The 27,710-nt window shown below is 44.3% G+C and overlaps 1 protein-coding gene across 7 annotated transcripts in view; it reads left to right on the top strand.

Moving 5' to 3' along the window:
• LOC111080946 (gamma-aminobutyric acid receptor subunit beta-like) overlaps positions 1-27,710 on the top strand; it is a 243,795-nt gene that overhangs the window by 146,353 nt on the left and 69,732 nt on the right. The window contains exon 2 of one of the 7 annotated variants that reach the window (XM_041595394.1): positions 20-247. The exons of 5 other annotated variants lie outside the window; for them this stretch is intronic. In XM_041595394.1, coding sequence (XP_041451328.1) covers positions 141-247 — 107 coding nt within the window. In that variant the 5' untranslated portion in view covers positions 20-140. Of the gene's footprint in view, positions 1-7; positions 248-27,710 lie in introns of those variants that run through there. One more of the 7 variants, XM_041595393.1, reaches the window with a different exon arrangement.

The following is a 27,710-nucleotide window of genomic DNA, read 5'->3' as shown; positions in this document are numbered from 1 at the left end:
TTCTCAGACTTTTTAACAGTAATGCGTTAACCCGTCATATTTGGAGAACCACATCTGATCAATTTGTTTTTGCTGTCACAATGAAAGCTGGCAGACTGGAGATGTCACTGAATTTTATGCTATCGAGTTGAGACCTGTTGATGAAACCAGACAAAGCTGCCAATATGAATGGTTATACTCGACTCGATGTCTGCTTTAGCCTGCTTCTGTTCACACTCATACTTGGCGCAAAGCTGCAGCTTGTTCGGTAAGTTATATTTATGGAATGTACATAAAGGTGGCTGCCTTGAATGGCTTAAATATCGATGTTTCAAAATGGCGGCATCAATTTTTTTTTACCGAACGTAAAAACTTTAAGAAAATATATATGGGTTCATCCAAAAAATTGTAAACCAAAGGCAGAAATGTAGACTTGCCCAAAATCCAAATTTTTGTTAATGCAATAATAGGATAGGTACATATTCAAGCTTCAAAATTTATGAGCAATATGGTTTTATGATGTTTAGTTTGTTCTCCGCAGCGGAAAACCTAAGCCTACCTCTTGCTCTCATTTATTCGTGTAAAAAAGGGTATTTTTCATGGTCAGTTGTCTTTTTGTTAATATAAAACTCATATTTTTAAGCTATCTAATATATATTAAACAAATTTAACTAAAAATATGTACACTGTGGGTAACGTCCGTGACGGAAAATAGAGTTTTTTTTAACGAATGAATGAACAGAATGAATTTGAATAATTCTGTTTTCCAAACCTTATAAACAAAGTTTTTTTTTGCACTTAAGTCTGATAAAAAAACCTTTATTACAGTTTTTTTTTTGAAAAATACTAATGTCAAAATGTGTGACGTCCGTAACGGCATGAATACTAAAAAATTGTATTTTTTACCCGAACTCAAAAAGAGTTAAGGGGTATATTAGATTTGTGGCACAATTGGGTGTTTGTAACGCAGAGAAGGAAACGTTTCCGACCCCATTAAGTATATATAATCTTGATCAGCATCAATAGCCGTGTCGATATAGCCATGTCCGTCTATCCGTCCGTCTTTCCGTCTTTCTGTCCGTCCGTCTGTCCGTCTTGATTAGCACCTAGATCTCAGAGACTATAACAGCTAGAGCAACCAAGCTTTGTTTCCAGACTAATGTGATATCACACTGCTACAGGCGTATTTCACCACACCCTTCCGCCACCACAAAGGACGAAAATCTTTGGCAAGCACAATTTTAAAGATACGATGAAACTAAAAAAGCAGTATCGTAGAGAATGCCCATATCTACCAGATTGCTGAATCTGAATCAGATCGAATCATATTTGTAGCCAAAATGAAGAAATTAATTTTCAGTTGCTTTCGCCACCGCCTCCAGCAAGAGACCCGCTTCTAATTCTCTTTCTCGCTTGCACACTCTGTTATGTACGCGAGCGCCCGCTCGCTACATTCTACAAAAATCATATGCTCAAAAATGTTTATACTGACTGAGTACGGGTATAAAAGTAGAGTCGCGTCCCCAGAAGCGACTCACAAGTTCCTTCTCGTTTAATATAATGAGGTGAAATTAGGTGTTTATAATGGATTTTCATTTGTTGAATCTGGCCTCATAACATCACTCGACAAAATTGAACTTTTTATTTACAATTCGAACCAATCCATCTTTTTCTGATAGATTTGGGACTTTAAATTTATTTAAGGATTTATGTTTTTTTTCTATGGCGGAACTTTTTTTAAAGAATTAAAAAAAAGGTATATATTGTTTATGCTTTTTTCAGAGGTAGCTTTTTTTCACATGACTTAAGTATCTTACATCTAGTTTTAATAAACTTTGCCATTCTAAATGCATTTATAAAGTAGTCCCGAACACTCTATAGCTTCAGCTTATCGTCTGGGAAATATGAAGCTTTCAAATAAAAAATGTATGATTCTTGTGCGGTATTTTTTTTTTAAATTATGAAAACTTTAAAAAGTCGAAAATTTTACCTGTGTCCTTATCTTTATTGTATAGGTGCACTAATTAGGCCTTGAGTTAAGTTAAGTTATTAAGTTAAGTTAAGTTCATTAAGTTATTATTTATTAAAATCTATGGAGAAACGGCTAAGCTAAAATTGGTTGACCAACCTTTCGAAAATCACATCTTACCGCTTGAAACGTTGCTGAAACGTTTTGTGCCCTTTCATAATTTTTACTCAGAATCTGAAGCTCATACATATATCAACAAAAAACACAAAGTTTACAAAAAATTTTACCACCTTTCACAGGATTTTTGATTCGTGGTGATAGAATGGACAGAGATTTTTACATTGCCGCTTAGTTATTTAAAACAAAATTTTTCGTAGGGAATGGTTTTATTTTCAGACATGAACTTTTTAGCGGCATCATTCTTAAGAAAGCAAGCAAACAAACAAAATAAAGAATGACAAAAGTATGATTTTTTGTAGTAAATGTACCCCATTTTATATATCACAAAGCAATGCTTGTTTACTTGGTATGTAATTCCCATTTTGCTACATGTAAAAAACACCCGTACTCAGTCAGTACATAAGCTCACAAGCTTATGAGTTATGTAGAATTGAAAAAATTATATCTATATATGTAAAAATTGATGCCACTTTTCGTTGTAATTTTATAACTCAAGAAAGGGCTCACCTATCTAAACCAAATGTTTAGGCTTTGTTTGAACTATTTAGTAGATGGCTTATGTGAAATTTGCACAAAATCGGTTGAGCGGTTCTTTATTTATCACATTTTTTGTAATAAATGAATTCAATAGGTCGGATTGTACTGTCAAATTGAAACTTTTTTCAGTGTTAACAGTACAAGCATGTTTTTATATGTCATTCATGCGGTGCGATAATTATTGCTTTGATGTGTTTATTGTGTTTATATTTTTAAACATATTGTTGAGTGAATTCATACAAACGGTGAGTCTAGAATTGTAGCAATTTGTTTTTATTTTGATTTATTCTTTTTTATATGAAGGAAAAATGTCACGAGCCAGATGATGTAAATGAGGTGGCATTACTAAGACGATCACAGACTGCAGATGAACGCGCACAGGCTAATGCATCGCAGCGTGAATGTAATGCACGAAATAGATCTGTTGACCCTGTACCTGTACTGAATATTGCACGGCGATCACGAATACGTCGTGCTGTTTTGGCTGACATGATGCGTGCTGCTTTTAAATACAACAGTCAGATTGACTATTGTAATTATTATTTCACTTTATACGTAGCGAAGCAAGTACCGGGCCGCTAGTATTTTAAATTTTGTTGATACATCTAGAATTTATATTAATAATGATCCAATCTTAATCGGATTCGGCATCGCCTAATGATAGATGTAGTCATTCTCTACGACACTGCTTTTTTGAGTTCTCTAGTATCTTTAAAATTGTGGATGCCACAGATTTTCGTACTTTGTGGTGGCGGAAGGGGGCAGAGCGAAATTTTGAAATACAATTGTAGCAGTGTGATATCACATGAGTCTGGAAACAAAATTGGGTTGCTCTAGCTTTCAAGGTCTCTGAGATCTAGGCACTCATCAAGACGGACAGATGGACGGACGGACGGACAGTCAGACATGGCTATATCGAACCGGCTATTGATGCTAATCAAGACTATATATACTTTATGGGGTCGGAACAGTTTCCTTCTCTGCGTTGCACACATCCACTTTTACCACAAATCTAATATACCCCTTAACTTTTCGAGTACGGTTATAAAAAAAATGTAAAAGATGAGTCATAGTTTTAAATAGAAAAGCTCAATCAGCAAAATTACGATGTATGGAGCATACAGATGCGAAGTATATTGGTCCATCAAGAATCTGGAACAAGATCTGGAAAACGAGAAATGAATTCAGAAAATCCAAAAACAATTTTGTCTGATGAAAAAGCATTGGTATGCATCATTTTATATGTGAATACTTCTCAACTCAACTATGTCACGAATTTTAAAACAGCCAAAGAAGCTTAGGACATATAACGCGATGTTCACGTGAGGACCGGTTCCATTAAAAAAGTTTCGCTTTATAAAAAACTGTTGACAATGAAGCTGGAAACAAACGGTGTTATGTTAGAATACGTACACAAATTTACAGAAATCGTGAAAAAGCTGGCTGAGGTTAACATTGATGACTTAATGACGAATTAAAAGTTATAATTATATCGTCAAGTTTGAGCTCTGAGTATGAACAATAGAGACGCGAGATTCGCTCCAGCCGCTGGAAGTGCTCAACGTTAAGTTGGTAGCAGAAGCAAATGTTAGTTTAGGTTAGGTTTATAAGACTGTTCGACCGAAGTCGAGGTTTCGCGAGCCATCCCGAGGCCTCTATAAAGAGCACCAGTTTGTCTAGAGGCATGTTTGCCAGGCTGTCCAGGTCTTCGTAGAAGGCGCCGCCGAGTATTCGTTGGTATTCACCTGCCTCCCCATGAGTGCAGGACAGTTTCAGAGAAGGGGCTGGATGCTCTCTATTTCCTCCTCGTTCCTGCAGCTGCGGCAGAAGTCATGGTGGGGCAGTCTGTACCTTGTGGCCATGCGGCCGATAACACAGTGCCCCATTATAACTCCTATCAGTGTTCGCACCCGATTCTTCTTGAAGCTTATGAGAGTCTTGGTGCGTTTAGGGTCATAGTGGGGCCAAAGCGAGCGATCTCACAGTTGGGTGTGGTGTTCCACCTCCTGTCTGATCTCGTTGTTGCTCGGCCCATCACCTGCGAGATGATGTCTCGTAGTGGCCTCCGTATGTCGCTGACTGCGTCCGCCATTGGCTTGGCCGATCCAGCTCTGGCACACTCGTCCGCACTCTCGCTGCCCGCTATGTCGGTATGACCCGGAACCCACGTGAGTGTGATTGAGTGCGTGCTGATCTGGTTTAGCGCGTTAACCGTATCACGTACGAGTCTGCTTGTGGTCTTGCAGGATACCAAGGCTTTGAAGGCGTCTGTCGACGCAGATTGCTATGTTCCTCGGAGGTATCTCCAAGGTGTATACAACTTAGCCACTTGCCATACTGCATATATCTCCGCCTGGAATACACTGCACCAGTCTGGTAGTCTTAGGGATGTGTTGGTTGCTAGTTTCTCAGAGAAGTTTCCAGCTCCTGTCCCTTCGGCCGTCTTTGACCCGTCGGTGAAATGGAGAGCTCGTTCTGCCCCAGGGCCGTGTTACTCTTCCATTTCTCCCTGTCCGGTATGTGTCCTTTAAAGTTTCTTTTCCATGAGAACTCTGAAACACAGTAGTCCAGATCTGCCTGTGGGGTGGACTTGAGAGATCCGGTGACCCCAAGGCATGCCATCCGTTGGACTCTACGGAAGTTCTCCAGGTGGGATTTGTTGTTAACCGCTTCCTACCATACCATGCCTCCGTATGTCAGGATGGATCTTATTACCGCTGTATACATCCAGTGGATGATGCGCGGCTGTAAGCCCCATGTTCGTGTAAAGGTCTTCCTACAAGTGTAGAAAGCTGCCATTGCCTTTTTCTTCCTTTCCTCCGTGTTTCTCTTCCAGGAGAGTTTGGAGTTAAGGATGACACCAAGATACTTGGTTTCGTTTGATAGCTCGAGTGCCGTTCCACCAATTGCTGGTAGTTTGAATCTCGGTTTTATATTTTATATTTATATTTTATATCTTCTTGAGAACACCACCAGTTCTGTTTTTTGAGAATTGACCCCCAAACCGTTCTGGCGTGCCCAGCTGGCAGTGGTGCCCAGTGCAGATTCCAGAAGGTCACTGATTGTGGGCAGAAGTTTACCCGTTAACAGTACTACTAGATCATCCGCATAGGCCGTGACCTTATACCCGCTCCTCCCCAGCTGAAGAAGAAGGTCGTTGAGGACCAGGTTCCACAGGAGAGGGGATATAACTCCTCCCTGCGGAGTGCCTCGTGTAACCGTCTTTTTTGACGGGGAGGAGCCGAGATTGGCGCTTATCGTTCTGCTCCTGAGAACACTGTCTAGCCATCTGGTTGCCGTCGGGTGTGTGCCAATCTTGGCCAGTGCGGCCGTTGTTGACTCGATCCTGACGTTGTTGAAGGCCCCCTCTATATTTAGGAAGGCCTCCAAGGCATGTTCCTTATGGCTAAGAGTCTTTTCGATATGCCCAACAACTTTGTGTAGTGCGGTCTCAACTGATCTACCTTTGAGGTAGGCGTGCTGAGCTCCACTGAACAATTGTTTGGTTCTAATATATAGATCCATTATTCGCTCCATCGTTTTTAGTAAAAATTAGGACAGACTGATGGGTCTGTAGTCCTTTGGGGAGATGCAGTTTATCTTCCCAGCCTTGGGGATGAAGACCATTCTCACACCTCTGGTGCCATTATATCTCGTATGAGATCCTCGATTTCCTCTCCTTGATGATCCTCAGTGTTGTTGGCTTCGCCGCGTGTGCGCTTGGGGGGCTTGATCTCCGCTGGTAGGAGCGACTCCGTTTTGCTCGTGCTTCTTCCTGGGCCTCCTTTCCCTCGCGGTCAGCGTATCGGGGGGTCGTTGGCTTATACCACGAGGGTATTTCGCCGATGCCCTGTATCCCGACAGCCGCTTGCGTAGGGTCTCAGCCACCGTCTTTTCGTCCGTCATAGTTGGTGGACCCGAGTCGACCTGGATATTGGGAGCCGTGACTTGTGGCTCCGCCTTCTGCGGCTCCTCGTTGTATCCGATTCGGGAGAAGGCCGTAGCCCACTCTGCCTCCGACACTGAGGGACCAGTGAAGACGAAGCTTCCGTCTGTGGTTCCCGGTTCCAGGTCCCTTTCTGTCTGCGGATCCTTTTGTTGCTTGTGGCATTACACGATTTGGCAGCCAAGCTCTCCACTGCCATTTCCTGCAGTCACAGGATATCGACGCCGGGGGGCCTGCGCTCGAGTTATTTATCCAGACGGATTTATGGGAGCGTAATTATTACCGATATTTGCTATGGAAAATAATCAAGGGTTCTTTTCCCGAAACATAGGACATCTGTATCGTTTTAGTGTTAAAACTATAATGCTTTATTCTGTGTTTGCTCTTTTTAAATAAGCCTGCTATATGTCGATCCCTATCTCTCCCTCTCCTTGTCTCTCCTTCCTTGTTCTGTCTCTTCTCGGCTTCCGTGTCATGTCCAATACAGTGGACATTGGTTACGGTGGACAGTCAGCAGTAGATGTGCCATCTTGGGGAAGTAGAGATGGTTACTCCTCCCCCCTTGGTGTGAAGTGTGGCCATAATGGGAAATGGTCGAGACGTCTACAGCGGTTACTAGGGATCGACTAAGCATTTGGCCACAATTAACAATATAATTTTACTTTCTGTATCGCAATATTAAGGTGTACATTTTGATTACAATATTATGTGTGTTATATTAAATATATGTTCCTAGGGTCCTTTGTATTAAGATTACTTGATATTTGTATAAAAAAAAAAAATTTTATTGGACCTTCTGCTTTTTATACCCGTACTCAAAAAAGTATTAGATTTGTGGTAAAAGTGGATGTGTGCAACGCAGAGAAGGAAACATTTTCGACGCCATAAAGTATATATATTCTTGATCAGCCTCAATAGCCGAGTCGATATAGCCATGTCCATCTATCCGTCCGTCTGTCCGTCTGTCCGTCTTGATGAGTGCCTAGATCTCAGAGACTATAAGAGCAAGAGCAACCAACTTTTGTTGCCAGACTCATGTGATATCACACTGCTACAAATGTTTTTCAAAATTTCGCCCCGCCCCCTTCCGCCCACACATAGAACGAAAATCTGTGGCAGGCACAATTTGAAAGATACGATAAAACTGAAAACGCAGTACCGTAGAGAATGCTCATATCTACCAGATTGCCGAATTTGAATCAGATCGGTTAATAATTATAGCCAGAATGAAGAAATTAATTTTCAGCTGCTTTCCCCGCCTACTTCAGCCAGAAATCCACTACTCATTCTCTTTCTCGCACGCACACTCTGCCTCATTCAGTGCGCGAGCAACCTCTAGCGGAGGAGATGTAGAATCTAAATGATACATATATAATCTACATGTTAGATGTATAATATACATTGTTGATGTAGATGTAGATAACAGATGTAGCAAAAAAATGTAAAATGTGAAATTTTTTTTTAATTCTAAAAAATCATATGCTCAAAAATGTGTATACTGAATGAGTATGGGTATAAGTAAAGTCGCGTCCCCAGAAGCGACTGGCACGTTCCTTCTCGTTATATATCCTTTTGGTCTTCGATTTGTGAATCTTTTATATCGTCTTTTTACTGTAGTTATGGTTGCACCATTACCTTTTGATACTTTATGTTCCGTGAACCTAGGCGTAAGTTTGTTTCGTCGGTTTTCTTTTCTGTAAACTGTATCGTCTTCCTCTAAAGTCATGGGATCTGTTCTATTTTTATTTAGTTTCTCAGTTCTATTTGTTATTAACTTTTCGGCCTCCTGTTGTACCCTTGTATATAATTTCTCCCTAAAATTATTTATTTCCCTTAGGTATTCGTGTTCAGTGTTAAAGATTATGTCTCTTTGGAACGCGTGTATGTTGTTGTAAGTTGTTAAAGTTTCTGCTAGCATTTCGTCGTGGTCTAACACAACTTTTTCAGCCTTCCTCTTTTAAAAAATTATTCTATAGATTTCCGTCAAAGAAGAATGTAATCTCTCCACTGGAAAAGAACAATCTCTAATAAATTTCCTATAATAACCGACTAGTCATAAAAAAGATTTGATCTCCTTCTTTGTTTTTGGCATAGGAAAAGATTTGATTGGACTTAGTTTGTTAGGGTTGGGCTTAATTCCATCTTCTGTAACAATATGTCCTAAGAATTCGATCTCTTTTCTTAAAAATTCTGATTTCTGCGATTGTAATTTTAACCTTTTTAACCTTTAGCCTTTGTGAGTTTAGTTAATACCCTTCTGAGGTCTGTGATATATTCTTGTAAAGACGGTAAAAATATAATGATGTCATACAGGTAAATCAAACAGCATTTACCATTAAACTCTGCAAACACGTTGTCCATTACCCTCTGAAATGTGGCCAGAGCATTTTTTAACCCAAATGGCATTTTTATTGTTTGAGCGAAGAGGCGTCTCGAAGTCCCACAAATGAATTCCAAGATAAAAACAATGCAAGTCCAAGATCTTCAGTATATGGTTTATTCAGTATATTCCTGGGGGTTTTATTCGTAATACATATGATATCGTGCAAAGAAACCGGCCGTTTTGCTTGGGGTGAAGAACCGATTAAGTACTAGTCGAAGTCAGCTGCCGGCGGCTGTCGGCAGCAGGAGCGGGTGCGTGAGCGTGGGCGGGAGCGTGGTGAGTCTGCTGGCGAGAGCTCGTCACCGGGTGGAAAAACGCTCATAAGCGTGAGAGCGAGAGCGAGCGCAACAGCTTGCGTAGCTGGATTGCTAACAGTGGTGTGGCTGGAATGCCCACAGAGCTGTTGCCCTGCCAGCGCCGTCCTCACTCTGAACATTCTCCCCCCACATATGTCGGGCTGTAAGCCGCTTGACATGACCGATGGTAGGATATCGGCTCCAATCAGGACATCGATTAGTGAGCTCTCGAAGAATGTAGGATCCGCCAATGGGAGAACCGGCAAATCTTTCAATAAACTTGGCGAGATAGAATGCAACGGAAGATTCTTTGCCAATTCTGGGATAAAATAGGCTGTGGCGTTTAATCGTAAGCCCGGCCTCGTTGGGGAGCGAATGGAAAACTGACAGAGCTTATCGGAATGAGCGGATACTGTCTGATTGAGGCTGGAGATCTGTGTCTGAATACGTTGGAATGGCAATTGAATCGTGTTGAAAAGGCGTTCCGTAATGAACGTTGCCTAGGAGCCCGAGTCGATCAGAGTGCGGGCGCAAAAATTTTTTCCAAGGTTGCAAATATTAATAATTGCCGTGCCTAGAAGGATAGAGCTTGTGCCGGAGGCGAAACACGTTAGGATGAGGTTCGGAAGAACTTGAATCTTCTGCGGAAGGTACTGGTCGGAATTTGGTACGGATGTGGAATGTAACTCGCTGGAAGCTGGATTGCCACGATGCAGAAGCGTGTGGTGTCGTCCTCCACAAGTGTTGCAATTGTGGGACTTTGACATTCTCGAAGCAAATGGCCTTTTGCGAAGCAATTTAAGCAGAGCTGCTTTTGCTTTATGCAGCTGGAGCGAGCATCAACGGTCATTTGTAGGAAGTGAGGACATAGTCGGATTGGGTGATTCTCCTTGGAACAGAGATCACACGTGCTCTTGCTCGGATTCACGTTGCTTTGGAACGAGTGCGCTGTCCTTGGAACAGGACTGCCTTGGGAACGGAACGGATTGGACTGACTTTGGGAGGATGGCGGATTCTGACTGCCTTTGGCGGGTGGCGGATTCAGAGCGCCTTGGGAAGTGGAAGGGTCGCTCCCGATAGCCTCTAGCGTTAGGTATCGCTGAGTGAGGAAGGAGTCAATTTCCTTACAGGGCGGCACCTCCTTTTTGTCCGTTACGGACGCTTCCCACAACGCCCGGCTCAACCTCGGCAATTTGGTAGCGCAATTGGTCACAAGCAGCCTAGCACATTTCGTACTCCTTGCATCGTACTTTGTAGATCCTTCAAAGCCCGACTGCACTCGGAAGTTACGCGGGGCAAGAAGAGGAGGATGTTTATCTGGTTGGTAACCAGAAGCCGATTATTTTCATATCGGCTGAGGAGAGCCGACCATGCGGACTCGAAACCGTCATTAGTGAGGGGGGATTTCTCTACGATGGCCTTCGGATCGCCCCGGGTCTTCTCGGTGAGGTAGTACAGCCTCTCTACCGGAGACAATCTAGGATTGTTGATCACGACCGCAGTGAACAGATCCCGGAATGTGGGCCAGCGGACGTAGTCCCCTGAGCGGACGTAGTCCCCTGAGAAAACTTCAAGGTTGACAAGAGGCAGTCGACAGCCGCCCTGTTGGACTGGCTGTGCAGGAGGAAGGACTGTGGATGTGGCCAGCTGAGCATTGAGGTCTCTGAGGCACTGCTCAAATACCCCATAGCATTCGCCGTATGTGTCACGGATGTCCGCTTGGATTTCCGGATCCTCGTCAGTCATCACCGCGGAGCAGGCCTTATATTCGGCCTCGACGTCCGTCCACATGCTAAGGATTTGGCCTCGGCGGACCTCGGACAGAGAGGCGGATGGGGCGGTGGTGATGCGCTCTGCCAGGTGCGACAGTCGGCCAATAGCGGCTATTAATTTGGTCCGAGCGACTGAGGTGGCGGATTGAGCCATTGTGATGCGAGGGGCGAGAGCTGACGGGGCTACTGACGAAGGAGCCTTTTGGATCTTGTTTGGTCACAGCTGGAACCTTAAGAGTGACAGGAGACGGAAATAGAACCGATTTCTATGCCGCAGGGCTGCTACTGGCTGCTCTCGGAGGGGTGCCTTGATTTTCTGTGTCGGCGTAGTTCCAGAGGCGGACGATGTTCGTAAATGGCTTGAAGAGGACAAAGGCAAAAGCTTGCTGCTGTCCTTGTGACCTGTTGGCATATTACGAACTCACACACGCACAGAAAATCGGATTTGGAAGTCTTGGAGGGACAGAAGACTGCTCTAATTAGAATTCAAACAGAAAGACGCCAGGAAACAAATATTTGTTCGGAAATATAACCCACTTATGGAAGGCTGTCAGGAAAAAGGCCTCGAGCTTGTTGGAAAACAATAGTCGGGTCGACTCGGATTGTTTGAGATCACCGTGAAGTGAAATTTCTCAAACAATGAGTGCCTTATATTGCGCTGAGCCGAGAAGAGGAACGGTCAATCTTATTTTGGCAATATTTTGAAAATATTGTTAGTACGGGCTCCTCCGTTTACCTTCTTGACTTAGTCTTGAGCAGAAATAGGTTATTTGCGGATGGACTGCGGACGAAATGGCATTTATATCTTCGATAGCTGATTAGAATGGGCGATAGTTTGCTCTATATGTCGGTTTCGATCGACAAATTACAGATAAAACTAGTCGCCGTAAGCGTTACCGGAAGTTGAAGTCAAGAATGTTACTGCGGAGTGGGCGCTGGAAAACTATCGGGAGAAATACCGAAGGACAATTGAAAAATACAAAAAAGTTGACGAAAAGGTTTAAATTATAAATTGTGGATGGTTCAATTTATTTCTGGATATCTCCTGGTTGGGGAAGGCGAAGTAATCCGGCTCGAAGGACCAATGTTTGAGAGAAGAGGCGTCTCGAAGTTCCACAGATTAATTCCAAGATAAAAACAGTGCAAGTCCAAGTTCTTCAGTATATGGTTTATTCGTAATGTATATGATCGCGTGCAAAGAAACCGGCCGTTTTGCTTGTGGTGAAGAAGCGAATCAAATCTGGGGGTTGCGCTCAGCAACTGCCGGTGGCTGTCGGCAGCGAGAGCGGGAGCGTAAGCGTGGTGAGTCTGAGCGTGCGTCACCGGGGGGAAAACCGCTCATAAGTGTGAGAGCGAGAGCGAGGGCAACAGCTTGCGTAGCTGGATTGCTAACAGTGGTGTGGCTGAAATGCCCACAGAGCTGTTGCCCTGCCAGAGCCGTCCTCACTCTGAACACTTATGAATTTAAAATATCCATTACTGGAGAAAAAGGCGGTTTTTTCCGTATCGTTCGGGTCCATTTCGATTTGATGGTATCCGAAAGCCAAGTCTAGGGTTGAATAATATTTTGCTCTGCCTATCTTATCTAAAATGTCATTCGTGTTTGGCATTGGATATTTATCCTTAATGGTCTTTTCATTTAGTTTTCTGTAGTCCACTACCAATCTCCATTTTTTTTTTTTTTGAAGCATCTAGTTTCTTTGAAACTAAAAACACTGGTGCACTCCATGGAGAATGGCTATGTTTAATTATGTTTTGATCAAGAAGTTTCACGATCTGTTGGTGAATTTCTTTAGTTTCTATCGGACTGTATCCGGTCTTGTGTATAATGGAATGTTATCTAGTGTTCTTATTTTATGTTTCACCAAGTTGGTAAAAGATAGTTTTTCACCTTCTATATAAAACAAATTCGGGAATTCCCGATGAAGTTCTTGTAGTGCTAATTTCTCCTCAACATTTAAATTGTCCATTCGTAATTTCATCTGCATTTTAGTTAGGCTCTTATCTGGTTTTTGTTTATCATTCGTAACTACGTTTACTGTAATGATGTCATCTTGATCCAATTTCGATACTTTCAACTCTGTTTCTAAAAAAAGTTTTTGTTTTTGCGGCGAATAGTTAACCACCTCCATATAGCTAAAATTATCTTTGGCGGTGTAAAACCCGCCAGAAATCAAAAAGTATTTTGTTATGTGTATCGGGTCCGATAAAAAGATTCCTTCCTCTAGGTCAACTGGTAATTTGACGATTGACTTTGAAGTTTCATTAATAAGGTGAAGACCTGACCTTCTGTTATTTTCTCTATGCAACTTGGTTTCAAATATTGGTGCTTTTAAATCTTATTTTTTAGATCTACAATTGCTTTTAATTCGGTTAGTATGTCCATTCCAATTAGACCATCAAATAGTTGGTGGAATTTAAATAACATAAGTTCAAATATTCTTCTATAATTGAATTCATTAAACAGGCTGATATTTGTTTTTGTAAAAATGCTATGTCTATTAAGTACGGTTTTAGTGGAGGTTGGTCTGTCAAGATTTATGTGGAATTGTTGGTTGACTAGATTTGGTCTAACAAATATGGTTGAAAATAATTCTTTTTTGTTTTTACTAGAATCGGTTCTAGTTCGTTGGTCTCGGTCAGTTTAAACAATGCTATTTTGTTTTCTCAAATCTTTTCATAAAACCTTTTCATCGGCAATCCAACTTGACTGAGATTATGGAGTTCACGCATTAGAGTGCACTCGTCGCGTTTGTCAGAACAATGTAACATTAATGCAGATTTTATTTCATCCCAATTTAGAGTAGCTCCTAATGCAATGATAGCTTCGTTTGCCTTTCCTTTTAATTTGTTTCTGATTGCCCTTAGTAGTAGTTTTCCGTAAGGTGTTTTTTCGGTTCCTTTAATGAATGTTAATATTTCCTCAACATTAGTGATAAATTCACTTAGATCACTCTTATTACCATCATAGGTTGGTAATTGTCGGATAGCATCCCGAATCCTAAGATTGAAAAATCTCGTCTGGGTTGGCAGCTACCGCAGGCTGATTTCACTAGTCAGCACGACAATTAGGCTGTGGCCGAAAATGAAGTTTTCTTATAGATTTCGGGGTTTAAACATTTTTAACGAACTATGGTTTTTTTTATGGAGTAAGTAAACCCCGACCTAGCCCGAGATTTTTTTTTAAGATGTTCTTTGACTTTTTTTTGTACTCATGTATATATGTCAGCATATGTATATAGCAAAAATCAGCAAAAATAGCGTAGGTATACAAATTTTGTATAGGCAAGTATACAGTGAATGATTAGGCCGATGGTTTGCCTACTCGTGAGCACGCTACATACAGTTGACCAAGTGAAAATACCGGGTGCTCCAAATTTAAGCCACAAATTTGCAACAACAGTCCTTGTGATTTATAGCAAAAGCAACACGAATGGGAAATTGTATTCGTTTGAAATCAAATGGCAAGTCAGTCAGAATCATCGGAATTCTCAGAATTAAAACTTGTTCAGCACAAAATTTCCCAGTCAAAATTGATGCTTCAAGTAAATTATTCATAACCTTTTCACAGCATGTCTTGTACCATTGCAAAGTCGTGGTGCATTAAGATATTTTAGTATAATTATGGTGGTTCCAACTTTTACTTGTAAATAGTGTGAGGTAATTTTTCAGGCTGAGGCATGCATCAGTCTGTCCAGGGTCCTATTTCAGGCTGAGGTATGCATCAGTCTGTCCAGGGTCCGCTACAAGAAAATTTGTAGATTGTAGGTGACTTCAGGTGTCGGGCTGTTGCCCCGAGGTGGCGGGGATCCGAGGTTGGCTGTTCTCGCTGTCCGAGTCCCGGGCGGACGCTGTTTCGGTTTCGCTCCAAGTCCTTTCGGCTGATGTAGAGTCACGAGACTCGTCATCGGAAATAAGAATGATTGCTGCTGTGTTCATGGTGCTTTGGGGTTGCTTGGTGTATGTTTTCTGTTAATTTTGCGCCCGGCGCTTACTGACGACGCCTCGGGTCCACGGCTGGGTATGTTGGCGCCTTGGGCCGAGGTCGTTGTCAGCTTTTTCCTTTTCTGCGGAGTCGGCGTTCCTTAGTCGTCCCGGGTGGGGCGGTGTGCTGGTTCAGCACGGTTCCCGGTACTGGGCCGGTTTTGCGACGTATGGCAAAACCTCACCGGCTGATGGTGCCTCGTCAGCGTTACGCCGGCGCCGTTGGTGGTTGTCGCCGGGCTGCTGATGGGTGGTGCTGGAACTGCCGCTTCGCAATCCGTTGCGCTGTTGTTGGTAGGCCGGTTGTGGAGTCGCCGGCGTAAGCACCATATGCTCACGCAGAGTATCAGGTGAGGAGGTGTGAGGCGGAACTCTTGACCGTCAGCATTTCAATGTGCTTCAAGTTTTCCATGCTCAGTTCTCTCAAGAAAGGCAGACTTAGTTTGTCGTGGTGCCCCGTGACATTTACGGTTGTCATCGAGGCGATCATTGCCTTCTTCCGAGATTCGCCCAGGGGGTTCACATACCATGTCCCGTTGAGGGAGACTCGGCTGGTGTAGGCCACGAGGTATGTGCCGGAGACGTTTTGGATTTCGCCTGCTTTGTCCCCCACGGTCACGACGGCGTCATTTAGGATCAGCGTGCCATGATCCACTCTGGTGATCGCGTCCAGGTGGCCGGGTAGGGTAGTGCAGTGGGCTATGGTCCCCGCCACTAGGTGCTGAGTGCAGGTGGGTCCTTGTCATTCTTTACAGAACGTAGCGCCGATGGTAGTCTCGCACGTCCCCAGGCTGATGGTTTGACTTCCGCATTCCGCTACGGCGTTTCCCTCGCTGAAGTCCAGGATCTTGTGCTTGTGTTGCACGGGGAAGATCGTCATCTTCCGGCAGACCCGCTTTGGTTGGGGGAATTTGATCAGGAAGGTGAGCAAGTCCGGGCTCTGGAACACGCTGATGTTGGAAACTCCCAGTAGGTCGACCAGCCTGATATTGGTTAGCTGTTGTTCCTCAAATTCTCGGAGGTCGGCTCCGTCCAGTAGCGTCGGGCTGATGATATTCTCCTTGGCAAGTGTCAGGCCCAGGATTAAGTTCTGCAGGTCATTTATGATGACGCGATTCTTTGCAAGTATCGTCTCCGTCAGCTGGGTTCGTCCTGATGTCTCCGCTTTCACCAGGCTGTTCATGTAGCCGGTCAGCTCGTTGAGCCGGTTCTGTACCTTCGAATCGACCCTCCGTTGCTCTGTCTCGGATTCGATCAGCTGGCCTTGCTTGAACCGAATTTGCTCCCAGTCGTCAAAGTCCGGGGTTCCGGCGACGACTTTTAGAGCGGCTCCGAGGATGTTAAGACTTCTGGCTCCTCGGTGGTGGGTTTTCAGCGTCCCCACAAGGGTCCTGATGTGGTCGAGGTCGGCAGTGAGAATAGTGGCGATTCGGATTCCAGGAAATGTGAGTCAGCCGATCGTTTGGGCTCTGTCAGCCCCATTTTGTGACCGGTCATGCCCCTCTTACCGCTCTGTTTTGTTTATAGGTCAACCGTGGTGTCTGCTTCGTTCGTAGCTTCTCCCGCGTCGGGTTTGTGGTATTCTTTGTAGGGCCCGTCGTATTTTGGGGCCAGCTTTGCAGCGAAGCCGTCGGCGGCGTTGGACAGATGATGTTGTCGCATCAGTACCAAAGTGCCCACCGTGGGGTGCCATTGTCTTCGACGGAGATTATAGTGTCTTGCCTGCTCGTGGCTGGCTCGCTGGATGTTATTTTTCACTATCGCGAACACTTCCTTGAGCCGCGCCGCCTTCCAGAGCGCGGTGTATGGCGGGCTTCCTGTGCCAGGTGTAACTTCATCATACAGGGCTCCAATCAAGCGAGGCTCTCTCCCGTACAGTAGAAAGACTAGGCTAAATCCGGTTGTTTCCGAGACACTGTTTTTCACGGCGAGTGAGAGTTCCGGAATTAGCTCGTCCCAAGTGCTCTGATGCTCCCCCACAAACTGAGCATTCATGGTTTTGACTGTTCTGTTGGCTCGTTCCGTGGGGTTTTCCTGGGGACAGTACGGGGCGGTGTGTTGCAACTCTATCCCTGCCGTTTGCAGAAAAGTCTGGAACGACCGGCTCATAAATTGTGTCCCGTTGTCACACACAAATTGTTTCGGAACTCCGTAGTGGCTGTGTATTCGCTCACGGAAGGCTAGCTTCAATGTGGTGGCGGTGGCTTTGCTAAGCGGCACCAGTTGTAACCATTTAGTAAAGGTGTCGTGGAATACAAGCAGCATGGTGTTCCCTTTCTTGGATCGAGGCAGTGGTCCAACGAAGTCGGCGCATAGCGTTGAAAATGGTTACTCTGCTTTCCGCGTGAGCATCTTACCCACCGGCTTGCGTTGCTGGGCTTTAAACTTCTGGCAGCTGGTGCAGCTGCGGACGTGTTTCCTTACGTCCCGGTAAAGCCATGGCCAATAGTACAGTTGACAGACTCGGGTTATGGTCTTACGGATTCCTAGATGACCGGCCGTGGGTTGGTCGTGGCATTCTTGGAGGACTCTTGCGCGACGCTCCTTTGGTACGCAAAGTTTCCATGATGTGTCCTTATTGTCCTCGGTGCTGCGGCCCAGGTTTCGATATAATTCCCCGTTCTCGTGAGTGGGATAAGGGTATTTCTCGGGTTCGCCCTGAACTTGTTGCATCCTGCGCTTGAGCCAGGGGCAGGTTACCTTTACTTCCTCGACTCGTGCGAGGGTTCCCAGGGGTTGTCGGGATAGTGCATCTGCAACTACGTTCTGCTTACCTGCCCGATAATGTACGTCGTACTGGTATTGTTGGAGTTCTAGTGCCCACCTTGCTATTCTTCCGTAGGGGCTTTCCAGTGTGTTCAGCCATTTGAGTGCGAGATGGTCGGTGATCACGTCGAACCGATATCCCTCGAGGTAACACCGGAGTTTCCGGATGGACCAGATTACTGCCAGGCATTCCTTGTCGGTCGCGGAGTAGTTTTCCTCTGCCGCGTTGAGTCGTCGGCTGACGTCCTTCCTGCGTAAGGACTGCGCCCACGTCGAGGTTACTTGCGTCTGTTTGCAGCGAGAATTTCACGTTGAAATCGGGGCAAGCAAGAACCGGCGCGGTCGTGAGGAGTTCTTTTAGTCGGTCGAAAGCAGCTTGCTGGGTTTCGGTCCATACCCATGGTTGGTCCTTCTTGAGTAGGCGAGACATCGGTTGGACGACCGTCGCGAAGTTTGGTACAAATCGTCGGTACCAGGACGCCATCCCGATGCATTGACGAAGCTCTTTTAGGTTGGTGGGCGGCCGGAGTTCTTTGACGGCGACAATTTTGTCAGGGTTGGTGTCGATTCCCTCATTGCTGATCAGATGGCCGAGATACTTGATTTGGGTTTGAAAGAACGCGCATTTTTCCGCATTTATCCTTAAGTTCGCTTTTCGGAGTCGGAAAAAAACCACTTTCAAGTTGCGTAGATGTTCGTTGAAATCTCGTCCCACGATGACAATGTCATCTAGGTACGCGAATGCATATGGCTCCATGTCTGTACCAATCACAGTGTCCAGAGCCCGCTGAAATGTCGCCGGTGCCGAGTGCAGTCCAAAGGGCATCACCTTCCATTGGTAGAGGCCCCGGCCCGGTACGGTGAAAGCTGTTGCTTCTCTACTTCCGTCGGCCATGGGGATCTGCCAGTATCCGTTTTTCAGGTCGAGGGTGGTGATGAATCGCGCGTTTTGTAACCGTTCCAAAATATAGTTGATCCTCGGCAGCGGGTATGCGTCGGGGATGGAATGCGCGTTGAGTTACCGGTAGTCCACGCACATGCGCCATTTTCCATTCTTTTTACGGACGAGTACAATTGGGGCGCTGTGGGGCTCGATGAGGCCTTCCGAAATCAATTGGTCCACTTGTTCATCAATTATTCGCATCATTGCTGGATTCTTAGGATAGTACCGCTGTTTTATGGGCCGGTTATCCCTCATGATAATAGTGTGCTTGGCGATGTCCGACGTCCCGTGGAGGCCATCAAATTTTGGTAGCTCCTCATCTAGAAATGCTTGGATCTGCGGGGCCAAGTCTGGCGGCCACGGCTCCGGGACTGGTTCAGGCTCATGTTCGGTTGGGTCGGCGGCTTCGGAGTCAAGTGGCTGGCTGGGGTTTTCGGGTAAGAGGGTTGTATCGAAGGCGCTGGGCGGTCCGATCCTCCGTTGGTAGTCGCTTATGTGGGCGACGATCGGAGTGTCGTTGGCCGTGGGTAAATATGTTATATATCTCTGATGCAATACGTGAGTGGTATTGGCGTTCGTTTGGCGCATGAACAGGAGAATCTCGGTGATGCCTCTTGTGTCGCAGAAACGACTTGTGTGGGCGACGAAGATCTCGGACATGGCTCTAGGCATGGCTCGTTGCATGGCGCTAGGAATCATGTCAGTACGCGGAGGGTACTCCATTGTGTTGGCGAGGATCGGTGTGGATCGGACAGGACTGTGGTCTGGGCATCGTGGGGGCATCGTGCCGGTTTCCGGGCCCTCGTTGAGGGGCTCTGTGGATATCAGTTCGATTATGGGCCCCGTCCAGCGTGGGGTTAGCGTGGCTGTCCCGTGTTGCTGAGCTGTCGGATGGTGTTTGCCGTTGTCCTTTTTCGCTGCTGGCGGTCGGTTTTGAGGGTGTTCGTGCGTTCCCTTCTTCTGTTGTGGATTCTCTGCGTGCTTGCTCTGTTGCTCGTCTTGGACCTGGGCTTCCCGTGTCGAGCGCCGGGTCCAAGTGTGTTTGTCTCGTGTGTGAGACCCTCGTGGTTTGTTTGGGGGGCGTGTTCCCTGTTGTTGGCCTAGGACGCGGTTGCTCCGTAGTGGCCGTGGGACTCGTTCTCCCGATTGCTTGCTTGCGGTTTGCTGGTGTTGGCCTTGGATTCGTGTTCTCCGTTGAGGGCCGGCGTTTCATTTTCGTTGCCATTGGTTTAGGTGTCAAGTGCTGCGTTGCGTTATTGGGTGTCGTGAGCGTTGTGGTAGGTCGTGAATGTGGTGGCGCTGTGGTTGGCGTAAGTTTCTGGCTTCTGGTCGCGGGGCCTGGTATGTGATTGGTCGGATCTCCGGGTGCAGTTGGCGTGGCCGACTGATTGCTTAGTTGCAGTTGGGTGCCTCCGCATTTGATCGTGGCTTCGATGGCGCATAAATCCATGCCGACAATAAATTGCTCGAACATGCTTGGCAGAACCAGGAGCGGTATTTGTACCTCTCGTTGGTACAGCTTGATGGGCTCCCGTAGTACTTGGGTGATCTCTCTGACCGATCCGTCGGCCAGGCGTATGCGGGTGTTGGCATCTTGCAAGTTGGTGTTATCATCTAGTTGTCGGGCGAGGTGGGTGTTGATAAAGCTTATGGAGGCCCCGGTGTCAATGGTAGCCTCCGTTACGTGTCCTCCTACGGTCACCATTGCCACTATCCGACCGTTGTTCACATGTAATAGGTTTTTTAGTTGCGGTTCGGGGGAAGCGTCGTTCCCGGCTGATCCAGTGTCAGCTGGGGACGCGTGTCGATTCCCGACGTGTTCTAGCGGCAGCAATTGAAGGTCCGTGTGCCGCGCTTGCCACATTCCCAGCAAAATAGTATCGAAGGGTTCTGGCAGCCGTATGCCGCATGCCCCGTTTCACCACACCGGCGCCAGGCTGCTCGTGGGTTGGTGATGGGGGTCGTGATCATATGATGGGCTACGTCGGGATTCACCGTACTGTTTGGATGAGCTGGTGGTCTCCCTGGTGTGTCTGTCGATTCCCAATGGGGACTCAGAAATGGCGTCTGGTGCGAGTCGCAATTCCTCTGCTCTGACGCCAGCCTTGCGTATCTTGGCGTGTTACGCATTGTAGTTCGTGTCGCCGCACGTACATCTGGTATGCTGGCAGAGCGTTGTCGTAGATCCTGTTCAACTCCTTGGCTGCGTCGTACCCGGCGTGGTGCATGAGTAGTCGTATATCGATGAGGTAATCCTTGAACAATTGCCCTACCGCTTGCTTGCGGGCCCGGATCTGGTCTTCCAATTGTTCAAAATACCGTGGCGGCAAGAAGAACGTCAAGAATTCTTGGCGGAAATATGTCCATGAGCTACCTTGCAGTTGGCTGGTGCGGTACCAGCGACTGGCCCGATCGGTGAGAAGCTCTGTCATGGCCCGAGGTAGCTGATTTGTGTCCACCCCATATGAGAGCGCACGTTCTTCGAGTAGTTCCAGAAATGCAAGTGGGTCGTCCTGTCCGACGAACCTGATTCCCCATTTCCGAATCTGTTCCGCGATGTGGGCGGTGTGGCTGTGGTGTCGTCCATCTATGGAAGTTCCTTCGACTGTTCCTTCGTTGCCAAATCCGAATTCCTCGGCAAGGGCTTCCAGCTCGTCCCGCCGGAGTTTGTAAATCCAGCCGGTGGTGACCCCTGGATTGGTATGGTGTCCCTCAGGGTAAAATTCGTCGGGTTGACCGTCTCCGTGGGTTTCCATGGTGTGTTTCTGCGGTTAGTGGCACTGACTTACGTTTTGTTTGTGGTACTTCTGTACTGTAGCACTTTTGCTTGCAACCGGATTTTACGAGGGTGCCGGTTTTGTGCTGGACGGGTATTAGTCCTTGCTAGCCTAGTTTCTTTCAGTGGACGTGGGTCTTTACTCCACAAAGCTCCGTATTAAGGTGTAAGTTTCCTTAAAGTCACCAAAAAGTCCCTGCTCGGGCGCGGATTGTGAGGTCCTATTTCAGGCTGAGGTATGCATCAGTCTGTCCAGGGTCCGCTCCAAGAAAATTTGTAGATTGTAGTTGACTTCAGGTGTCGGGATGGCTTGGAAATGCAGTAGGCAAGCGAGAAATGATGATGCGAGAGTTTTGTTTGTTGATTCTTGGTTTTATTCAGTATTCTTTTTCATTCACTTATTTCTTTTTCGTTGCTACATTGGCTTGTAGTTGTATGGGGCGCTGGTGGACTGCGTACTGCCTTGGCCGTGCTTGGCCTTTTTAAGCAGCTGGCACCTGGGGTTTTGACCCGGAAATAATTGCTTATTGCTAACTTATGTTTAATTCTTTGATAATAATAAATGTACTGTTGATTGGGGTTCGAAGCTTGGTGCTTCGTTGACAATTTTCGGTAGTGGGTCAGTGTAGCTTGATGCAGTTGGGAATTGGGAAGCTGCAGTGCAGTTGCATCGCGGAAGCTGAGTTTGGGCCGTTATGAAGCCAGAATTGTCAACGGGAAGTATGCCATTACTAATGTCTAATCGTTGTCTGGAAAACACATATGTTGAAGCATCGTTTTGCAATTAAACACATACATTTGTAGTCAATCTAAGTGTTTTCATAGAGCGCTCAAATTAAATGTTTTTAAAAAAGCATACATTTCATGGGTAGCAGTTCCTAGTTTGACTACAGGCAATGTTTGTCTGAAATCACCTGATAACAATATCAATGCACCCCCAAACAATCGACTATCTCCACGTATATCTTTCAACGTACGATTAAGTGCTTCCAGTGACTTCTTGTTGGCCATAGTACACTCATCCTATACAATAAGCGAGCATTGCTGCAGCACTCTCGCCATTGCAGATCTTTTTGAAATGTTGCATGTAGGATTATCGTCAGCCTTCATATTCAAGGGCAACTTAAGGGCAGAGTGCGCCGTGCGACCACCATCCAATAATGTGGCAGCGATGCCAGACGAAGCCAAAGCCAATGCGATTCTACCTTGTGCTCGAATGGTAGCCAAAATAATCGAAATGACAAACGTTTTTCCGGTACCTCCAGCTGCATCCAAAAAGAACAGTCCACCATGTTGTTCTTCGATAGCTCGCAATATTTGGTCGTAAACCGTTCTTTGGTTGATATTTAACCGTGGCTCATTGTTTTGCACAAACGCATTAAGCTCGGCACGATCATACTGCTGTTCACGCTCCAGTTCTTTGTTGAAAAGGTCGTGTATATCACGATTAGGCGCTGTCATACCTAATTGAGCTAATGCTTTGCTTGCCATCATCAAGCAAAGGTCTTCAATAGAAATCAATGCTTCGATGTAAATTTCCGGCGTATAGTCCATTTGACGTTTGACGGCGCAATCGATGTAATGACAAATGATTTTGATGTTTTTGCCACAATTCAATTGGCTTTGCTGGACTGCACGTGGCTATAATAATTGCGAAAAGTGTCTGAATTTGATGTGGACTTGATGAAATTGCTGCAGCTTCAATTTTAAGATCCCAATGCATATCATTTTTAAGCAATTTCAATATTTTGAATGCTTCGCGATATATCCCACACAATTCTTCATTAACAGTTTTCAAAGATTCAAATGATGTTGGTCCACGAACATGTATTAGCAACAATCGCAAATAATAACACTCTTGATTGTTAGGATGAACTGTATAAATGCGTCCTATCGAATGAAACGTGAAACAATACTGGCTGACCATGAACGGCTTTTTCGCGTCTTCGCCTTTGGAAAACTTTTGACGAATTATTCCACGTATAATATTCGGGTACTTCGGCGTATAGCAATGTTTTCGCAAAATCATCTGCTTGAAACAACGAAAAAAAGCAGATAAAGTGGTTGCTGGTGGTTGAAAATAACGTGTTGACCGTTTTCAAGATGAACAGCTAAGTGAACTACAGTTGGATGCCTATCATTGATCGGGAATGATAATATGCGCCATACTGCTTCATTTGAACTGATGTATCTGCCCATTTGAAATTGAGTGATTTCATCGGTAGCATTAGCAACTGCTCCAAAAACAGCCATATCACTGCCCTTGTGGATGTATTTGCAAATGTATTTAATAGATTGAACTAAATTGCAGACCTCTACGTTTATGTGCGCTTTATAAATCTTAGATAATAACGGTGAATATGGCACAACCCAACGATTACACTAGTCAACACTAGAATTAGGCTGTGGCCCAAAATTAAGATTCTTATAGATTTCGGGGTTTACATTTTTTTAACGAGTTATGGTTTTTTTTATGCTGTAGTTTTTTTTTAAAGAATTTTTTAAAATCTGGTATTTTTTGTTTTGTTTTTTTTCAGAGGTAGTACTTCTATTTTTCACATAACTTAAGTATCTTATATCTTGTTGCATAGAACTTTGCAGTTCTGAAAAGCATCAGTATTTTTTGTCTATTTTTTTCAATTTTGAGGTTTGGTTAACGAGTTCTAGCTTTTTAAGTTTAGTTTAATTTTGTCGAGTAGTGTTATCAATCTCCAAATCTTGATTTTTAACTCTCAAAGTTACCGAATGGCCATTATCTTCAGTTGATCGACGCCAATATTCGGGATATCCATCGTTGCCCGTCACTGTATCGGAGACCAAATTTTTCGGAAAACGTTTGGAGCACTTCCCTTCATCCATACATGGTGAATTAATTCAAATTCAACGCATCACATGGCCCATGAATCATATTTTTGGTGAACACTTCAAACAATTCAGGATCCACTGTCCGATATTTTAATTCTTGAGGAACATATTTATAGATAAGTACAAATTTTTGTATGCAAAACATGCTACATACTCTGGATATCATTTTAAAAAAAACGCAATCAATTAAGGGCACTTGTTGCCGAGATAGCCCCTTATACACCGATTTTTCTACAAATTTATAGTTTAGATGTGAAAAAAAGCTTAAGGTTAAAAAAATTTTAATTTTCAAACCGATGCTCAAAAACAAACAAAAACGAGAAGGAACGTGCGAGTCGCTTCTGGGGACGCGACTCTACTTATACCCGTACTCAGTCAGTATATACATTTTTGAGCATATGATTTTTTAGAATTTTTAATTTTACATTTTTTTGCTACATCTGCTATCTACATCTACATATACAATGTATATTATACATCTAACATGTAGATTAAACATGTACCATTTAGATTCTACATCGCCTCCGCTAGGGGTTGCTCGCGCACTGAACGCGGCAGAGTGTGCGAGCGAGAAGGAAAATGAGTTGCGGTGTCGCTGGCAGGAGGGGGCAGGGGAAGCAACTTCTTCATTCTGGCTATAATTATGATCCGATCTAATTCAGATTCGGCAATCTGGTAGATATGGGCATTTTCTACGATACTGCTTTTCTAGTTTTATCGTATCTTTAAAAATGTGCCTGCCACAGATTTTTGTCCTTTGTGTCGGCGGAAGGGGGCGGGGCGAAATTTTGAAATACACTTGTAGCAGTGTGATATCACATGAGTGTGGAAACCAAATTTGGTTGCCCTAGCTATTATAGTCTCTGAGATCTAGGCGCTCAACAAGACGGACAGACAGAAAGACAGACGGACAGAAAGACATGGCTATATCGACTCGGCTATTGCTGCTGATCAAGAATATATATACTTTATGGGGTCGGAAACGTTTCCTTCTCTGCTTTACACACATCCACTTTTACCACAAATCTAATATATCCTTAACTCTTTTTTGAGTACGGGTATAACAAAAGAAGTCGAGTCGATAGATCGCGAATTATAAAGAATTTGGGTCCAAAAGTTTGTTGTCGGTCGGATATGGTTGGTTTTTAAGGGAACTTTAATATCCATACCTTAGCCCAGTTTAATCCTATCACTTGTCCATAGCGAGGGTTCCATACGTCGGCCGGAAGGTCTCTACTCATGGCTTTGGCTAGTTACACTGACACTAAATCAGCGATTTTATTTTTGCAGGACGGACAGTGTAGTATGACCAACATTCTCAATTATTTATTTTCGATAACGCATCGTCCACTACATCTACCCCTCTCTCTCTCTCTTTCTCACTACTCGATAAAATTTAATGAAGTAAAAAAGAAGCGCTACCATTTAAAACAGCATTAAAAAAACACCTTCTTTTAATTCTTTAAAAAAGCTCTGCCATAGGATAACAAATGTCACTAAGAATTTTTAAAATCCCCAAATCTAACAAAAGACGAAAAGGAACATTGTGAATCGCTTCTTCGGACGCGACTCCACTTTTTTATTCGTACTCAGTCAGTATATTTGCGAGCTTTTGATTATATATGGAATTTTTATATCCGTATAATATACTCGTATTTTTCTTCATTAAATAGAATAGCTCCATCTCTGACTTTTGACTTCAATCAAGATTCATTGGTATGGCATCCCGATACGCAGTCTTCGGCTAGCGCTAACTCAAAGAGTACATAAGGGGTACATTAGATTCGTGGTAAAAGTTTATATATAATAATTTTTTATCTCTTGGAAAAATGGCCTTCAAGCCCGGTTATGACACACGCCATGATTCCTTTACTGCGTTGCACACATCCACTTTCACCACATATATAATATACGCATAAATTCTTCGAGTACGGAAATAAAAAAGATGGGCTCTGTTGTGGACACCTCTGAAAAATACGCTTTAAATTAAAAATACATGAAAAAAAACACCAAAAATAACGAAAAACTGAAAATTTATTTTTTTTAAGAGCCTTACTGGCATAAATAACAACAAAGATCGATATAGGACCAATTTCTTCAATTTTCAATCTTAAAGCTGGCGAAAAGCTGTCTGTGACCAATATACAGTGGTCTTAATGTTACTTATTTGTACCACATTACCATAAGCAACAATATTATGCAGTTTCTCAATCAAATAAACACTTTTACCACAAATCCAATGTACCCCTTAACTCTTTGAGTAAGCGCTAGCCGCTAGCCGAAGACTGCGTAAGGTGCGCGAAAGAAGTCACCTTACAATGCTTGTTATCTGCTGTAAAATCTTCTATGCTGCGTTTTATCTATTTCTTTTTGGGCATAAATTCGTACAAAAAGCTCACCTTTATGGCAACAACAAAATGCAGCACAAAATAGAGTTAGGTTCCGTTATATTTTCAAAAAAGCTCATGCGCCTCTTAATGCAGAACGAAATAATTGAGATTACATTAGTAGTCAATGACATCTTAAAAGTGCATCAGAGCTCCAAATTCATTGATTTTTTTTGCGTTTTAGCTTAAAACCAAATTTAAAGTGAGTTTATTGTTATAAAGTGGTGTTTCATGTTCAAAATTAGTTTATTTTCAATAGAATGTCTCAAATATCTTTCCAATGAAGAGCGTACAAAAATGGTATGCTATCGTGAAATTGGGATGCCACTACAGCAAATCGCTAGCAAAATGAACAGAAGCTATTATACTGTCAAAAAATTGTTGAAAGATCCAGAAAACCACGGTAAAAACCCTCGATCGGGTCGCCCACCATTACTGCAAGAGCGTGACAAGCACCGTATTAAAAGCATAGCGGTTAAAGAAAACCACAGCGCAGCCCAAATTTGCCACGAACTGGCTCTCCCAATATCAAAGCGTCGAGTGCAACAAATTTTGAGGGCAGATCTAAACGTTTCATACGAAAAAAAACTAGTCAAATGTCAGCTACTTGCTCGACATAAAGTTGCCCGCATTGAATTTGCACAAAATCACAAGTTTTGTCTGGACGTTGATATGCAATGACTGCACCATCATGTGGCCCATGCGACACCAAGCCGAAGCCTGTTACGCGCGGAACCCAGGCAGAAACGCAGCACTCCTCCCGCCCGAGGGGCGCGATGCGTGTTACCGAAACGATCGCGAGCATGCAGGAAAGATAGGTGTTATACTAAAATTCGAGGAAAATTAGAGCTAAGCACAACTCAAAGAGCTAAACATGCAAAGATAGCTAAGAAACAGTACTAATTACTTGAAAGGTTTGTTAGTATT

This window comes from Drosophila obscura, unplaced genomic scaffold (genome assembly GCF_018151105.1).
Source record: "Drosophila obscura isolate BZ-5 IFL unplaced genomic scaffold, ASM1815110v1 contig_58, whole genome shotgun sequence".
Classification (NCBI taxonomy): Eukaryota; Metazoa; Arthropoda; class Insecta; order Diptera; family Drosophilidae; genus Drosophila; species Drosophila obscura.
This window is presented reverse-complemented; position numbering and strand designations above follow the sequence as displayed.